Source organism: Cephus cinctus, unplaced genomic scaffold (genome assembly GCF_000341935.2).
Source record: "Cephus cinctus unplaced genomic scaffold, Ccin1 Ccin1_scaffold0299, whole genome shotgun sequence".
NCBI classification, from domain to species: Eukaryota; Metazoa; Arthropoda; class Insecta; order Hymenoptera; family Cephidae; genus Cephus; species Cephus cinctus.
In genome coordinates this window covers 1,119,979-1,138,007 of record NW_014333002.1, presented here as the reverse complement: position 1 = coordinate 1,138,007, position 18,029 = coordinate 1,119,979, and the positions used below count along the sequence as shown (strand labels likewise).

The window sequence follows — 18,029 nt, the reverse complement described above, 5'->3', positions numbered from 1 at the left end:
TTCAACTTTTCTACATAATATATTGTGAAGCTGACTTAAGGCACGGGGGCCTGATGCGACACGAGGTCTTTAGGTTTGCTGCAGGGAACTCATTATCAGCAGACAGTAGTCATTAACCCCGGGGAGGTTCGTGCTAAAAATATCTCACGAAAATCAACGGCTCTGCCTGGTCGTGTAGTAAATCTTTTTTTCTGTCCTCCGAACGTTTCGAAAGATTCGATTTTTTCGAAAGTAATGGTAGAACGAAGATGGGGGGGAAAAAGAAACAAAATTTTATAACACGTGCGTTACATATTATAACACGGACTGCCATGGATGATTTTTCCGTGTTGCATACAGAATATTTTTATTAAACGTTAGGAGTACATAGATGCTTAGAATTAGACGAGATTCGTAAGTCCCGCCGCATATAATCGTGTAGTAAATTATTTCTATATTGCGAAAATACGCGGGACGCGTAGGAGTCTCGCGACTTAGAAAATAGTTTATCTGTCACACTGGCACTGTTAATACTCATGTCCTTAATACGTCACACGTTGTTTTCTTGTACCCAGGTGATATTATTTTTAATTAGACTGAATCATTTTTCTCAATGACTGATACTCCTATTACTTCTCTCATCCGTGACGCTCAGAGCCGGTGATCTCTGTAGGATTAATAATAATTATAAAAATCCATCTTCTGAGTATTTTTTTTTGTTAATAAAATATTTACCACGCGCTCCAGAATATCTTCGGCGGCATTCACTTTCGATGGTCTTACTGGAATACCCTTTTTGGGTTCGCGCTCCATTTTGTGAATCATTTTATACACGCTGGAGTTTATCAGGTGATCGTAATTAGGCAGATTTGTCTTTTCATATTTTTTAAAATTTATCCTGAAATTATTTACAAGCTATTAATGACTTTTTTCATATAATACGTTTTATGAATATTTTTTTTTTATATATTTTTTTTTACTTCTCACCCAAGTGCCTTTCCTCGCAGTACTTCTGCCTGGGAGGATAAGACTTCCGCAATCATGTCGTCATTAAAAAAATCATTTGGACATCTCCATCTTCTACCATAAGTCAACTCCAATTGCTTAGCCTGCGGCCAGAGGTCCTTCGAGTGTTTCCTGCCGTGTCTTTGCTGCAAGAGATACCAACGAATTAGAAACTATTGTACATTTCCGAGCTAATTAGAAACACCAGAATCAGACGTGTTCCCAATATACAAGGACCGGTATTGTACATAGGTAACTTTTTTAAACCACTCCGGATATGTGCCATGCTGTAACGATTAAACTGTTAGACATACAAATATATGTAATAAATGGACTATGTATAATTATGAAAAAGACATCATATCAGAACTATATTAACAGGACGACATAATGACGCACGTATATACATTGTAGATGTACAGGGTGGGGTGTTTATAATGACCAGGTAAATTTTTACGAAAACGAAGCCATATATAAAAAAAATTGTCAGATGGAAGTTGTAGGGTTTCAAGGGGGACGAAAGATTCTCTTATTGAATTCCTTTCCGAGTGGAGGCGTTAAGGTAGTTTGGAGGTCAACTTTAATTTTTTCAATGGGATGACTCGATCTTTCTTCCAGAAATCAAAAGAGCATTCAATTTCGAGTCTAATAATACAAGTACACTAACGGCCCAAAATTGACAGGTGATAAGATATTTAAAAAATAAGAAAACCTATACGTTTTAGGTAGCCTACGTGGTTACCCGGGGCACATTGTGCAGCATAATTTGACTAGGACCATTAGCTGTCTAGGGACGTTAAAGATGCCTGGCTTAAATTTCCTCGCGTTTCGCGCTCCAGTAGGACTCGAATTTTATGGGGAATGGAATGAGGGTGAATGAAAGAGAGGGGATAGTAGATAGTAAATCCCAGGGAATGTAGAGTCGGATACTTGGTCTTGTTTTTAAGATATGTTCTCACTTGTCAATTTTGGGTCAATAGTGTATTTGTACTTTTAGCATAAAAAATTGCATAATTCCATTGAAAAATTGAAAGTTGACCTTCGAACTACCCTAACTCCCGCACTCAGGAAGTAATTCGATAACGGAATATTCCGTATCCCACGAAACCCTGCAACTTTTGTCCGAAACATTTTATTATACCTAGCTTCCTTTTAAAAAAAAAAATCGACCTGGTCACTATAAATGCCCCACCCTGTATATAATATATGAATTTGGATAGACATATTCGATAAGGGCTCCTCACACAAAAATTAATTGACACGAATCATCCGGTGATTTTCGATACCTGCAATTCTTGTATAACTTGATCTTTCGGTGCCAGGTTTGGATCTGGTTCAAAACTTCCTAAAATACATTGCAACGTGTTGCTTAGTATTACTCAGCACGCACCTGCCATTCTGTTTGGATTTCTATAATAAAACTGAGAGAACTCTTTCTCTCTCCTCTGTTTTCATCTCTCTTGCACCCAACATAGCAAACGGTATCATCGTGACGGATGACCATGACAATCTAGCCGTCTCTAGTCTAATTCATAATGATAATATCCAAGAGAAATACTCACTTTCGGAACACGCAGGACTAGGACCCCGCGATCTCAGCACTTGAGACTCGTAGGAGACGATGAATTTCTTCACATTCTCACCCTTTCCTTTCACTTTTATTTCCACCTCGGACGTCACAGTCTCCTCTTGCTCCTCGATCACCTGGGGTAACTCACCCTTTGTCACCTGGGACCCTTCACCCTCTACAGACTCTCTTTCACCATCTGTCACTTCCTGTACTTCACCTTGATTATCTTGAGCCTCCGTTTCAAATTCTCTTGAACAATCATCTCGAATTTCATCTCGTTGATCTTCCTCGTATCTATCTTGTTCCTCGCGTTGTTCCCTGCTCTCTCGTTGTTGTTGCTGTTGTTCTGTATAAATAAATTTTTTTTTTTTTTCAAACTCGATCGGTTAACCTATTTATTTATTTTTTTCATCCTCTCTTACCCGATCCTCTACGACTACTGTCTCTGCTCTCACTTTGCACACCACTCAGTTCCATAATCTTGTGCAGCTGTTCGGAAACAATTTTCAAATGATTCTCAATCTCGCTGGGCAGTTGCTTCAGCGCCAACAGTTGGCTCTGCACGTTCTCCAATTGTTTCTCCAAGCTGATCTCCGTCGAGACCAATTCCTTGATCTTCTCCTTGTTCAGTTTTGAAACGGCCTGTACTTCCTCCATTATTCTATCAACTGGTTCCTCTTCTTGGGGCTCTTCAACTGTTGGCTCCAATTGATCCTCGGCTGGTTCTGCAAGCTCAGCCGAATCGGTTTCAGCCACCTCAACTATTTCTTCCAATTTAGATTCGGGCCTTGATTCAGTCCCGAAATCAGACTTTTCCTCGGTAGGTTCCGGAGTGGCTGATGGTGTAGTTTTCTGAGGTATCAAAAGGAAAAAAAAAGAGTCATCTATTAGTACGATGATTATACGTGAGAAGCGAGTGAAGAGGTACTGGATATAATTAATTAAATGATGAATACTCGTATTCACGTTAAAGAATTATTGAATTAATTATATATATATATATTCGGTTTATATTGTGTCTGTATTAGCAATGACTCTTGTAACAACGTATGGTATACTGTCTTGTATGTTGTGAATTAATAAACGCGATTCCGAGTACCTCTTCATCGATTCTGATTATTTTATCAGTGGATAGGATTTTGGGATGATATTCAGTTTAAATGAATTTCTATATGCTACATTTTTTACCGGCAGGGGTTATCGAACATTTAGTGTATGAATGGAGCGCAATAAGCTTTTATTTTCTACGTGCATCGTACACATGCAATATCCCAGCACGGATACATACACTGTATCCCTAGTAATTTGTTAGACGTAATATAACCGTAATATAAACTCCGTGTAAATTCGACTTACACGTATCGTATATGTAGTATATCAATTTTCACTAGAAATATTAAACCGAAGCAGATCGCCAATTGGAATTGATAACTGTTTCGAGATCATTTTGATTAATTGAACATGCATAAGGATTTGGATGAAAATTTATATATAATTTCTTTTTTTCCACTTTAACAAAATTATGTCAGCGCATACGCGTGAACGAAATGCACGAAAGTGTATTGAAGAAATATTGAGGAGACATTTTTTATTGAGATTTTTCAATTTCCTATACCTACCGTGAGTAGGACAGAGAGGATCTTATGGGGCTTTACGTGCATAAGACAAGGACGAACGTATTGTCTTGCAAATTCGTTAACCATAGCATACCCTTTGGAATATTGGCTTTATTATTCCATATATTTTATAATGAATAACTTCTACATGATTTGACTATCCAAATGATTCTTTTTTATTTAGCGTTTTTATATTCCGAATTATTGATACTCCTGAATTATTAAGAATTTTTGAAAAATTTTCTAGGCTGTATATGCTTGGTCTTTTTTATATTGATTCTCAGCTGTCAATTCCAATTAATGTGCTTCGACTGAATCATTCTGTATATGTACTTCTCTTCCTCCTGTCTTTTCTCGATCTTTTTTTTTTTTTTTTTATTAATATTAACGTATACTATAGTTTACTATACTATTACTTTGTTATGCCGTTATGTGACACATGCTGACACAATTTGTCACTTGTCTGAGATGCAATATTAGCATGCTTTTATATGGTAAATAATCGAGCTAGTAATATCATAATCATTTACAGATGATCCAAGATCTAGCATCTGTTATAGTGATCCTAGGATGAATGACGCCTATTTTAATCTAAACAGAATCATGAGTATTAATTGAATGGCTATTATTGATTCTCTACTTGTACATGTACACCAGTATGATCGATGCGCAGGGTACGAATGCGTATACAAATATTTTCGTGAAGTCTATACCAATTTTATTTGTCAGACCTTCATAGAGAATTGTGGGTACGAATGACATTCTACGATTTTCAGTATCAGCTGGTGCGTCATTTAATTTATCTTTTGAATTTTTATTATCGTTTTCGAAAATTCCTGGTTCTAATTTATTCTTCGATATCTTGAAGGATATCGAGCGCGAATCGAATTTCAGGATTTTGAAACAATTGTCCCATGTGGATAAATTGGCTGTTAACAGTATGGTATTTTCGTTTTGTACTTTCTTGGCGAATCTCTTACTGCCACGATGAAAGATTTCGGTTCTCAAGAGATTTTTGGTAAAATTCAAAAAATTCGTCATAACCTCACCGATCGGGGAATTTCGAAGGTTTACCGAGTCATCGATTTTCGTTTTGACCGTTCGCAACCAATTATTGGTATTTCGTAAATTTTCTGTTATCGTTCTCTTTAGTTCTGGTTTCACTCTGACGTAAGTGTCGAAGATTCTCAAAGAAATTGAATCTGAAGTTAGTTTTCCTTCTCGCATATACAATTCGACTCTCTGATTCTTATTTTCCAAACTTGCACATAACCTCGAAATGGATAATCTTTTATTTCCTCGGTGAAAAACTTCACGGGTGACAGATCTTTTTATTGAATCTAATATTTGAGCTTTTTCTAAGCTTCTTTCCATGTATCGACCTTTTCTTGAATATTTATTTTTCAATCCGTGCTTTTTACCAGGAACACCCACGACAGCTGTTCTACGACGTTTGCATCTACGGAACACGTTGTTACGAATGTAGTGTCCAAAGTCGTCAAAGGTATTACTATTTTCGGTTAAAACTTTCTCCAAATAATGAGGCTTACAATATATTTTACGCTGAGCTTCGTGCTTTCCTATGAGCAAACCACAAAATCTCTGAACACCAGATTTTATTCCTTTGACAATACGACAGCGAGTATCGGTTATCCAGTTATCCTTTTTCAAATACTTCTCCAAATATCGACCCTTTCTTTGTAATTTCATTGACCTCGGAACGGGCGTCGATGACGGTTTTGAACATGAATTAAAATCATCGTACAGCTTCGTGGCAGAATTCTTGAAAAAACTTAACCAGGAATCGTTATCCTTGGTAAGATAATTCTCAAGATAACGACCCTTGAAATATAATTTAGAATCTTTCGATTTCTTCGCGGTGATTGGTTTTGTCAAGGAAGATAAAACATTATTAAAGTAACGATTCCTCATGTACAGTCTACGAGTGTTTCCGGCGGTACAAAATTTCGAGCCTGTGGGAATCGAACCCATGGCAAAGGAATTCCAGGAGTGGCCGAGAGTCTTGGAAAACATCGCCGGGGATGAATTTACAAAGGAGCACCAGGAGTCGATATCAGTAATATTTAATTCTTCTGAAACATCAGCCTGAATATTCGACTGTCTGATGTTGCATCCCGGTACATACACCTTTACCTCGGATCTTGATTCTGGAGTCTTAATGCTTCCTGGCTCTAGGAGTCCCTTCTCCAGGAGACGTTCGGTAATACTCTTTTTCTGCTGCTTCTTGATCACGACCTTATAAGGCTCAACTACTTCCGTTTCTTTTTCCTCTTTGGCCTTCGGCACAGGACGCTGTGGTTTCTGCAAGAAGGTCGTGGTGCGTTTCAACTCCTGGACCTGAGGAGGTTCGGCTGTGGCGATATTCTGAAGTTCCTCGAAGACTTTGGATTCCTTAAGAAGCTGTGCCCTCGGTCTGAGCTTCTTGAAGTTCACACTGGCAGGAAATAGAAAAATAATAAAAATTTTGCAAATTATTTTTTTTTCCCCTAATCATAATTACCCAAGAACTCCTTGATCCGGTAAAAGTTCCTCCTCCTCGAGAATTAACAGAGCAATTTCATCGTCTGTCAAATTTTTATTCGGCACTTCCTCACTGTCTGGATATATCGGCTTTTCTATAGTCTCCACGCGATGATATTCCAGTGTCTCTGACGAATATTCGACAGTCGACGTTACTTCTTCTTCTACTTCCGGTGTGTCTTGTCGCACTTCCTCCGGATATACAGGTGGCAGCTCTTCTAGCTATACAATAAATACTACTGTTAGTACCTTCTTTTTTGTTCGTTGTCAACTCTAACCTAACCTAACCTAACTCACAGGAATCGTATATGGAACGATGTTCTCTTGTGGAATCGCCTCAATTGCCTTGCGTGACTCTTCGCCTCTACATGTTGTGAAAATTCGAAAGAATACAAGGAATTATGTTAAATCATACACTTAGGCATACCTAAGGGCATAACCTTACCTGAGAACACCAAGTACGAAATTATTTCCTGCCAAAAGAATTTGCTCGTGTGCCTTTCCGTGAGTCAAGCTGCTCACTGGTTGATCATTCAATCTCACAACAACGTCGCCAACTTGTAATCCCATACATTCCGCCAGACTTCCTTCGGTGATCTATCGACCATAGATGTATAAGTTAAAAAGATTTCAGAGAAAGTAAACAGTGTTTTATGATGAAACAGGATGATTTTGATTCCAGTAGTCAAGCAGCCAAAAATCGTGATGGGTAAAGGTGCTGTAGGAAAATTTGGGGAAAAACTCGAAATGACCTTTTCGAGAATACATACTCTAATGACTGTTAGTGGCTGAGGAAAGTCACTTCCACCCGCCAGTCGAAAGCCCCATGGCGTGTTGTCGAATTTTGTGAACTTTATGTCAATGGCCATTTTATTCTACATCTAAAAGCATACGTATACAGGCAGCTGATTAAGCTAAGCAAAAAGCAAAAAGGGTCTTGTGTCTTAAGTAATGTAATATTATACCCTTTCGTTCGCCATTAGCGTGGAAAAGTTTTAAAAATTCAATGGTGCAAATTATATGACTATATGTAATATGTCTATATATAAATTACATTTCGTAAAATCGTAGAAAGACAAAATACCGTATGGTACCATGAAAACATTTCCACGAGTCTCCTCGTACCAGCGGCTAATAGTGTCGCCGTAACTTTGGACCTCGTGACATTTGCTGCGGACTTTGAGTAAATTTAAACGGTAATGCCGCTAAGCAATTGCCGCACACGTGCCACTTAGAAGTTCGTACATACAACCTTCGACATTTCGAGCGGCCTTAAATTTTACACGTACGAAACCAAGTGGTAAAGTAGATCGAACAATTCGTAAGATTCAAACTGAATCGAAATTGATTTAAATACTCGGGAAATAATAACTGCTAATTCAGCGAAGGACGATAGAAATAACCGTTGAATTTAAAATGATCATCCCTTATGAAAAAGATAATTAAAAATGATAATCACGCACAAAGAAACTTGAGACAAAATAGAGAACCAAGGACACAATGTAGTTTTTGGTTGATGTGGCCGAGGAATCCCGGAAGTTCTTGTATTATTTCTGGAATTACGATGTCACGGTACGATGCGCTGTTATTATTCACTGTTGTCTAGCCAAGCGTTATCGTTGGCAGTTATAAGAAGCGATGGCACAAAATCATGAGGAAACTCGTAATTGACTTTTACGGATAGAGCCAAGTGAGAAATTTGAATGTTACAGGAGCGGAAGTCGTCTTTTCAAGTTTGAACGCGCCGTGTCTGGCGCGTTCTTCGTAAACCGGATGAAGGAAACGAATCTCCCATGAAGAATCTTAATAATACTTGCCAGCGAGCTCGTTCTATTGGCGCAAAGTAATACGGCTAACAGTTGACAGTGCTCACAGCATTTGGCAGTCTCAGCTCACCAAATGGTACAGAATAATGCAACTGATTGGGGTCCCCTTCGTTTCGGACGGGACCGAAGCGGCGCAGCTCTGCAAGAAATGGTGTCACGATAAGCTTTGCCAAAGGCAATCAATCGGTGCGCACAAATACCCACCCACCATGCTAGAGGTGGTCCGTAAGCTGAATCTATTTACTGATCGGTTCTATTTAGATCAAGCCTCGATTTCGTTATTCGTTACTATCTGGTCAGCGTATATTGTACCCGCTATAAGAACGTGCAAATTTATTGCATCGTAGGAACAGCTGGGAATATTTATTAGCTGTAGAATTCTGTATATGATTTCAGGATATTGTCTTTCAGCGAGATACAAAGATAAACTAGTACCTTAGAAATCGATTGAGCAATAATTTTTTAATATGTACAACCCATCGGTAATGTATAATTATTGGAAAGGTTGTAGAGGATCTTCGCAAAGTTCCGGGCTGACATTGAATATAGGATATTCACTATTTGATGTATAAACGTCATGGATTTTTTATTCATAGTTGAAAAATGTTTATATCTTCTCAAAGCTCTCTACTTTGTTACTGATAACGCCAACTATTGAGATTCTTAAGAAGCATCTCGCGTATATGCTTTTTTGTATTGTATTCCTTGAGTATAGGGTGTTTATGCCGATGCTTCGTGAAGATCGACATAGAACTGGTTGTATATCATAAATATTATATGTCTGATAATTATAAGAAGTTGTTTGACTTATTATAGAAAGCGTTAATAAGTTTTTCACGTTCTTTTTGTTTAATTTCACAGGTCTCTGTCGCTAAGTTATCATTGAAGCTCTCAGGTAACTGCTAAATTTCTCCGGAAGCGCATGCTCGGCTCAGTTACTACAGGGACTCTAGTTCATGAAAAAAAGTTGAAGTCAAGTAAATATTTAAGTCTTTAGATTATTCTGTACAAAGTATTTAATCACGGTGATTCGAGTAAACGAATTATTCTCTGTAATAATCGAGGAGAAAATAGAAATAATCGCTCTAGGGACTTTGCGTACGTCGCTTTGGCAACCTCTTAAGAAAAGCGGCTCCAAGAAATTCAGTGAATCCATTTTTATACCGCCTGCTATTCGTATCTTTAACGTTTACAATTGATTATAACTTTGAAAAACCGGGTAAGTACAGTGTCAATTATTTTGGGTAAAGGATGAAGCGTTCCATTGTTATTTGATTAATTAAATAGTGAGTACAACGTGCTTTAACTAACATAGTAGGTCGCTAATTTCATTATTGCGAGTATGGATATATATGACTCTATTTATTAAATCAGTTATATAATTCTTAATAATTGGTCTCTCATGAATATTCGTATTCATATTACATGATTTATTAATACATTTATAAATACCTATAGCAGATATATTTAAGCAACCTTGGTATTATATCTATTACTTTTGAATGTTGAGCTATTTTACTTTCTTATTCCACAAAATTAATGTCACTTGGTATCATATCAATAATAATTAGTAATATATTATATTTGTCTGATAACTTTTTCTTTTTATAAGGTTGAAAGCGATAACTGCTACATTATGCTTTCTTTGAGTAATATCTGTCATTAGCATATATTAAGTTTCATTCATGTTTTTTGATTGAAGATATGGTGCGGTAATAATGATTATTTGTTTTAGATTAACCATGGTTGCTCACACAGTTCTTCTTGATTTTACTGTGTCTGTTAACGTCATTGCAGACGTGGAGAAACGTTCCAATTTAAAATCTACGATTGCCAATGTTCTTGCAGAACATTTTAATGGCTTAAAACCTCTCACAGAGTCAAACATCGATGGAAGTCTCCTTGTCCTCTACACTGGTCCAAAGGGTAGCTTGATTACAGTTAGAGGATATATCGAAGGATTGGTCACAGTAAATGTTGAATATTACAAACGTGATGATGAAGATGCACTGTTGACCTTTGAGGTGAGTCATGATTAATAATCCACTTGAAATTCTAGTAGTATCTAGCATCCTTTTCCACTCCTATTAATCGCACATCCTAAATAATATCCTCTTGTTTATTGCAAACGCAAAAGAGCAGCTCGTGAAAATTATTTGAATAGCAATATCTGTGGAATTAAGTGGGACCTATATACCTATATTCTGAACGTTCTAATTATAGGCGTGCTTTTAACAGTACTTGTTAAAGCTGAAGTTGCAAACACATGAGATAATTTACTGTGTCACATTAATATCACTCTAAACTAACTACAGGATAGCATAATGATTCAAAACTGTCTGAACTTCAATAACAATACTGACAATTATCATTTGAAAGCATAAGTGGAAAGCGATATTTGCCATATTTCATTACATTGGATTTCAATGAACTTTCAAGAAAGTCGTATCGATTAGAAAACTTAACGTTAATCAATAAAACAAGAAAGAAACATTGCATAACGGACAGGACGTTGTAGCAGTGGCGATACTTGGAAGCTGACGTTGCCGTGGCTTTGAACAGCCAACGCAGTAAACGTTTACCACCTGTAAGACGAGGAACCATATATGATCTCTATTTGACTCTCTCAGGTAGAAAACAGCATTCCAGCAACCGAATTCATTTTTCACTTAATCATCAACATCCAAATCATATTTATAGATCTTTATGAGACATGTTTCTAGAACTATCACTATTATTGACTGTTAATTTTAGATATTTAGGGTAGGTCGCTTGCCAGGAATGTCGTTAGATTCCCCACCTATCCTATGTCTCTCTATCTGAGCACTATTTGTATTACCTTTACTTCTACCTTATCTTGGCACAATCAGTTATACTCTTGGGACTCATATTATCATGTAACGCATCACATAGATATATTCAAACCACTGAGCAATAAGAAATATCATGACAAAAGTTCCATGACTTGTCGTTTTCCAAATGACATATTCTGCTTGTTACCATCTCACTAAGGAAATGTCTCGCTTGTACAAGTTCGAAAGTGAAGTGATAATATCAGATCATCAGTTGATTTGCGACGTTTAATTCATCAAGAAGAATCTAATTACAATATCAGCAGAAATAATGGCCATACGAAAACGACATTATTATCCTTTTTTATAGCTCAATCTAATCTCACTATATGCTATATTTACATACAATATCTCGTTATAAATATTCATGTCGCTCTTCTTCTCGTTAGAGCTGCCTTGCCTGTTAATTATCATAATACATATATCTTGTTCCGTGATGTCACAGCAATGTTATATTAGATAGTGGCAACTTGTACGACTAGATGGTACGTTTGTTCTGTTTATACGTTGGTTTGTTCGATGGCTATGGTAGTCGGCGAGAGACCTGGAGACGACATTGCAGGCAGCAGCAACCGCAACGCGGTCTCACACGCTTGCTCCCATTAAACGCGGCGGCCCGTTTGAGAGATACTTTCCCACCGCCGGTGAGTTTTATTTATATTTATGTTTACGGTTGCTCGAAGTATTTAATAGAGCCATAGCTTGGAAACGAACGGGTGATTGGGTTGAATATTTCTTGTCATGTCGAGGATGTCCAGGCAGATGGAGGACTTAGCAAGTCTGCGTGACTATATTTCAACTAATATATTTAAATGCAATCCTTTAAATTTTTTGAAGAGTACGTACTGTATTATCAGCATGTGAAAAACGTATTCGCTATGTACACCTGGTGCTAGCTGAGCTCAAACTCAGATTTTATCCTTGTACTCGTAATGAGACAATTTTTAAGTGCAATGCCCAAACAATGCCTTGTACTTGCACAATATAATTATTAATATTAGAAGGTGAAAAGAATAGTTGTACTCTTGTTTTTGATAATTAATTATTCATATATTGTAGTGTAAAATCAAATCTGTTAACTATTAAGAACGTAATAATGAATTCAGTATAGAATGTAATGTTGATTATGAATTATTAATCGGTTTACGCGCTCTGCTAGATACTTGGAGAAGGTGGATCGTATATCACCTTGTGTTGCTGCGGTGTTTGCACATAAGAGTTAAGGATATTGGCTTTTATTTCCAGTAATTATTTCTTTCTTATTACATTGCTGAGCTGCATTCATTTTAATATAATTAACTGCAGTGCTTGTCTTGACTGGCATGGCTTGAGCATTCTATGTCTTAACTACATTGTTTGATAGAAAGTATACTCACTTCAAGAGAATGGTCATCAGTTTATTTATTATTCTGTTATGATTATTAAAAGAATTAGTGTACAGCATGATTTTTTTATAAAATTATCCCTTAGTTGTGCGACAGGAATTGTATACAAGAAATAATATTTATAAATATTCCTTTTTTTCTCACTCAAAGATGAAAGACTACTCGAATATGACATCGACAAGCTGGTGTTCGAGGCCAGATCGCCATATCAAAAAGTACAAATCGTTCACTCAAAGTCTCTTGGAAATCTGCTGGTACTCGATGAGTTACAAAGTGAGCAAATTGTACAAGTAATTTAATATAAAACTCATTAATGCTACAGATAATCACAAGCCATTTTCATCCATTGCAGATATGTCAGAAGCAGATCTCATCTACACAGAGACTCTGATGCAGCGTGGCAAAGAAGATTACACTGGAAAGGAAATAGTAATTCTAGGTGGAGGCGATGGCGGCCTTCTTTGGGAATTACTAAAGGAGAAACCAAAATTCGTAACGATGCTAGAGGTACCTAAAATTTTGAAAAATCAATTACTTATTACTTGTAGATAGGAAAGTCACAATAAAGAAGCAGCCTTTTCTCACTTCTGGCAAACAAGTAAAAAAACATATTGTGGCTTTTCAGATTGATGAAATAGTCATGAAAGCATGCAGTCAGCATATGACAAGCATATGCGGGGATTGCTTGGACAAAAGGAAGGGAGACAATTATGAGGTAGCTTCGACTGAAATAACAATTACTAATTATTGATACTTGATACAATAAACGAAGCAGTTATCTTCAGAATATCTGAGGCTTAATGTTATTTTATTTTATTTTCATTATCATATATCCAGATCATTGTGGGAGATTGTTTCAAGGCTCTGACACATATGATAGAAGAAGGTAGACAATTCGATTACGTATTCGGCGACCTTACTGATATACCCATTAGTACAACACCCCAGGGAGATGCTTGGGACTTTATAAGGCTGATCCTGAACTCTTCGATGAAAGTGCTTAAGCCGACAGGAAAATACATGACGCACGTGAGTTAATAGTTTAATAAGAGAGAGCATAGATTCATCAAAGTTAAATTTCTCTTTAATGACTTAGTAATTATTCTGTTAACACAGGGTAATGGTACTTCCTGTCCTGAGTCATTGAAAATGTACGAGGAAGTGCTTACGCAGCTGTCAGTACCAGTGACATTCACCAAGGATCATGCGTTCGTTCCATCTTTCTTTGAGGACTGGGTTTTCTATCAAGTCTCGCTCAAATGATGGATTAATGACAATGGTGATCGCGACGTATCGATAAAGATAGTAAATGTCATACACAGCCTAATATCCTTATGACCCAAGCTATGCTTTAGTTTTAGAACATCAATAATTAATCATTTTATTTCATTCAAAGGCAGTCTAACTTTATCTTGATGCGAGTTTCAATGTATGTCCTCACGATTCTCTCAATCATTATGCATCAAGGCAAATAAGTTACCAAACAATGTGTCCCTATGGGATGTTATTAATATTCTTGTTGATTACATTTAATAGATAGCAGAAACGATCAGATTGTTAATAATTTTTGTTCTTAGAGCAGAGCATTTAAAATGCTTGTTCAATAATAACACTGTATTAGCCAGTAAGTAGTTTGTAAATCGTCGGTGCTCAAGGATTTGAATGTTTTTCTATCCTTCTAAAATGCGTTATTCTTAACATGTCCGCCTGCGATCAGCATCAGTTGTGATGCTTAACATTATTATTAATATGATGAGATCAACGTATTTCAAAGAGTCGTCAAATGGTACGCTTGTCTATTGCAATTAGGATTACCAATGGTTGTTAAAATGGAATTGAGTTCAGTGGTTACTAGTAATACTCTTCAGTTTTCTTTAAAATCCAGATGGTATTTTCAATACATAATAATATTTGCTTAATCGAATGTTGCAATGTAATAGTCGTATTATTTCATATCTTTATTTTCTTTCTAATAAGAGAGCCAAAATAATTATGATCTAAACTGAAGAAAGATGTTTTAATGACTGAAGACAATCTGTATTCGCAGCAGTGTGTATAGTTAATCGTAATCTCTTTAGTTAACAGCTAATACACAATCAAGTCCTAGTGAAACAATACCAAATCTAACGAGTCTTTGTTATTCTAAGTAATAATAACTAATTATTTTATCAGTACAAATGTGCAAAGCGTATTTGAATCTTTCCAAAAAGAGTTTGAGTTAATATTATCAGAGTTAGGTTGGTATAGGATATGATAAATACAATTTGTTTATATCCAATGATTTCTCATTAAAATTTTCCATCAAGTTAATAATTGTCATTTATATTGCGAGTCTTGTTCAATGACGCTGTGATATAGTACGTCAACATAAGATAATGTGTAGAATTAGTAGAATCGATTCATTGATACCGTACAATATTACTTTATTTACTTAGAAATATCTTTTGTATAGATAACATGATTTATGCAATGTGTAAACTCTGTTATTCTCTACTCTCTGTAACAAAACACGTAATAGTACTGCTTTAAACTTTCTGTAATTTCATTTGAGGTACAAATTATGCTACAAACGCATTTTCTTAGGCTACCATGCATCTTCTTATCAGCTTTATTGAATGCAATAATATATACTATTGAAACTGATGAGTATACCCATATTAAACTTATCATTCTCCTTCTATATTATATATATATATATATATATATATATATGTTCAACGTGAGAGGTGATTGAAATTCATTGAAACTAGTTAAGTCCTTCTATCTTTTATTATTTGAATCTAATTGATTCTTATTACAATTCCTCCTCGGTACACATTTGCAGAATAGAAAAAAGGGCAAGGATTAATATATAGTGTATTTAAGTACATAAACGTTTCCTTTAAATACAGTTGAGACATTAAGGCTTCAATAAATAATAGTAGATAATTTAAGTAATAGCAATGAAAAATCAGACTTTTTGGTTCGCTTTCCATTGAACGAACATGGAAACTTTGGCCCCGTTAAGGACTTTGTTAGACATCAGCAACATAAATAATTACTCCCAACTACATTACATAAGTCAGGAAAATTCCTTATTTTATTTGTAGACCTGTTAAATACTGTTTCTTCTTTAATTAAGTCTCCACTGGGAACTGACTGTATAGTCTAGCTTTAGATATTTCTGAAAACTGTCCGATCTCATTTATTGTTGGTTCTGTTTCTGTTTCGACTAAGATTTGCTGTAACCATTGCTGAACTTGCTTAGGGTGTTCTTCACTATCTCGTTTTCCTTTTTCGCTTTTTAAAACTTCTTTGGCTAGTCTTTCATCAACAGCTGTATCCTCGTGTTCGTTAATATCAACGCTCCGGTCTAAATCTGTTTCGATGTAGGTGCTGATGGGCTTGTCAGAGTTTTCGGAACCCTCATCAATTTTTTTATCAGCTATATCCACCATCACATTATACATAACAGAATCACTATTTTTTATTAGAGTTACCGAATGTTCTGCTTGTGATTCATCCAAACTTATATAGTCTTTGTCTTCAAGTCGTTTTTTACAATTGAGTGGCACAGCTTTACTCAGTTCTACTGGAGAAGCTGAAGAGTTTGAGAAACTATTGTCATAATCCTTAGACAGTAATAGTTCATTGTTTGGTTTATAATTAGAATTTAATAAAGTTGTAGTCTCCAGTTGGGTTCCAGCCTCGTTTTCTAAACTTGAATTTAAACTTGAATTGCAGGAACTGCTCAGGACGCTATTATTGTATATTATAGTATTCTTATTGGAACTTGAAATATTGAATGTAGTACCAGCTTCCACTTCTTGATTAAAACTTTTTTCATTCTGATCTTTTTCCTCAAATTTTATAGACTTATTGAAACTGATGTGATCCTTGTCCGCATCTTGATACTCTTCAACCTTGTAGGGCTCTACATCCTTTACCACTGTACTATTTTTATCAGATAGTTCTAATTTAGCAAAATTGAGAATTCTATTCTCTATTTCTTCCTTATCATATAAGTTAATTATTAGCGACGGTATCGAAGGAACCAGTTGTAAGTTGGATTGTACAAGAGATAGTTGCTGCGTATGAATAGCTTCTACTTGACGCAAGAGTTGTTTCTCTCTAGATTTCAAAACATTCTCCAATTGTTTAAAACAATTCCTAATTCCTTCTTGAACCTATATAAATAATCAGGAATCATTGAGTCAGTAAGCAACCCAGGTAGCAATTTTTTCGTTACGAAAAAGTCATCCGAATCGGTTACATATGTCAGTTAGAAAGTTATCTGTAAGCTAACCCATGTTCGAAAGTCAACTTTCGGACGTCGAATATCTTTAAAATGCCTTTTTGGCGGATATATGTAACATATTCCGATGACTTCTTCGTGACATCGAAAAAATTGCTACCTAAGAAAATATTTCCAGATGGGTAAATTAGTCTTACCTGAGCAGATGTATCTTCGAGTAGCTTTTGTTTCTCTGCAATCAGCTTAACATTTGTTGCATCAGAGCTGTCAAAGCTATTGTTTTCTGCTTGTTCATTCTTCTCTATCATGTTAAATGTAATCAAATCCAAAGACAAATATTTCACAAATATAATGTTGAAATGGAGTTTGGAGCAACAACAGACACTTTTAGGTGAGAATCTCACAAGGAATTATCGCAAGCGACTAAGAGTGATCAATGGGACACCCATCACTTAGGTCTCGTCTTAACGGGATAATTCCTGTCGAATAACCGGCCTTAGAATCTGGGGCGATTCTTTACAATAGAAAATGTAAATTACTCCAAAACCCTTTGTTGCTAGCCGACCGTCTTGAGTTTGAGATCAGTTAGGTAGAAAGCTTCGCAAACTAGTTTAATAATTGTCCTATAGAGGTAACCAGTGTTGTTTCCTCAAAGTAGAAATCTGTCAAAAACTTGACTATACTTGGTATAGAAATATTAGAAAATTATCTAGCACTAATTCATACCTTCTACCGATTACTTAATATTCTGACCTTTCTAATTTACAGATATATCATTTCCAAAGTAATAAAAGAATATGAACGAGATATCACCTCATCTATTTGTCTTACTAAAGATTTTAAAAGTAATGACACATGAATTTCTCAATATTAACTCTCGTTAAATTAGCTAATTATGATCTTGATCTATTGCATTATAGCTGAATATGTATAGCTGTTCCATGTATAGTGCATTAATCTTTATCAATTAAGAAACGTAATATCACGCTCTTTGTCATTGACACTCAGCTTTTGCCATCCG

The 18,029-nt window shown here is 35.9% G+C and overlaps 3 protein-coding genes across 11 annotated transcripts; 1 reads left to right on the top strand and 2 right to left on the bottom strand.

Moving 5' to 3' along the window:
- Nucleotides 1-287: 287 nt before the first annotated feature.
- LOC107266084 (glutamic acid-rich protein) lies at nt 288-9,249 on the bottom strand. 7 transcript variants are annotated; one of them, XM_015736220.2, is made up of 12 exons: nt 8,529-9,234; nt 7,482-7,592; nt 7,157-7,308; nt 7,009-7,075; nt 6,692-6,933; nt 6,325-6,625; nt 2,977-3,406; nt 2,547-2,900; nt 2,271-2,329; nt 967-1,130; nt 715-877; nt 288-646 (listed from the first exon to the last, which is right to left on the bottom strand). In XM_015736220.2, exons 2-12 carry the CDS (start codon nt 7,578-7,580, stop codon nt 590-592), a joined length of 2,088 nt encoding a protein of 695 aa, XP_015591706.1. In that variant the 5' UTR covers nt 7,581-7,592; nt 8,529-9,234; the 3' UTR covers nt 288-589. The 7 variants fall into 7 exon arrangements, 6 of the variants coding, with proteins under 6 accessions (XP_015591706.1, XP_024939167.1, XP_015591699.1 ...); XR_003059245.1 differs by lacking the exons at nt 288-646; nt 2,271-2,329 and having other exon boundaries at nt 736-877; XM_025083399.1 differs by lacking the exons at nt 288-646; nt 715-877; nt 967-1,130; ... (1 more) ...; nt 2,547-2,900; nt 2,977-3,406 and having other exon boundaries at nt 4,507-6,625; nt 8,529-8,676; nt 8,742-9,249.
- A 212-nt stretch (nt 9,250-9,461) lies between these two features.
- On the top strand, nt 9,462-15,417 carry LOC107266090 (spermine synthase). 3 transcript variants are annotated; one of them, XM_015736235.2, is made up of 8 exons: nt 9,462-9,756; nt 10,273-10,561; nt 11,056-11,167; nt 12,925-13,047; nt 13,127-13,281; nt 13,400-13,489; nt 13,612-13,803; nt 13,891-15,417. In XM_015736235.2, the coding sequence occupies exons 2-8, from the start codon at nt 10,280-10,282 to the stop codon at nt 14,035-14,037; spliced, it is 1,101 nt and encodes a 366-aa protein (XP_015591721.1). In that variant the 5' UTR covers nt 9,462-9,756; nt 10,273-10,279; the 3' UTR covers nt 14,038-15,417. The 3 variants fall into 3 exon arrangements, with proteins under 3 accessions (XP_015591721.1, XP_015591720.1, XP_024939172.1); XM_015736234.2 differs by lacking the exon at nt 11,056-11,167 and adding an exon at nt 11,922-12,033 and having other exon boundaries at nt 9,463-9,756; XM_025083404.1 differs by lacking the exons at nt 9,462-9,756; nt 11,056-11,167 and adding exons at nt 9,805-9,823; nt 11,922-12,033.
- Nucleotides 15,418-15,524: 107 nt separating this feature from the next.
- Nucleotides 15,525-17,668, bottom strand: LOC107266087. Its single transcript, XM_015736232.2, has 2 exons — nt 17,206-17,668; nt 15,525-16,940 (listed from the first exon to the last, which is right to left on the bottom strand). Exons 1-2 carry the CDS (start codon nt 17,314-17,316, stop codon nt 15,891-15,893), a joined length of 1,161 nt encoding a protein of 386 aa, XP_015591718.1. The 5' UTR covers nt 17,317-17,668; the 3' UTR covers nt 15,525-15,890.
- Nucleotides 17,669-18,029: the final 361 nt, after the last annotated feature.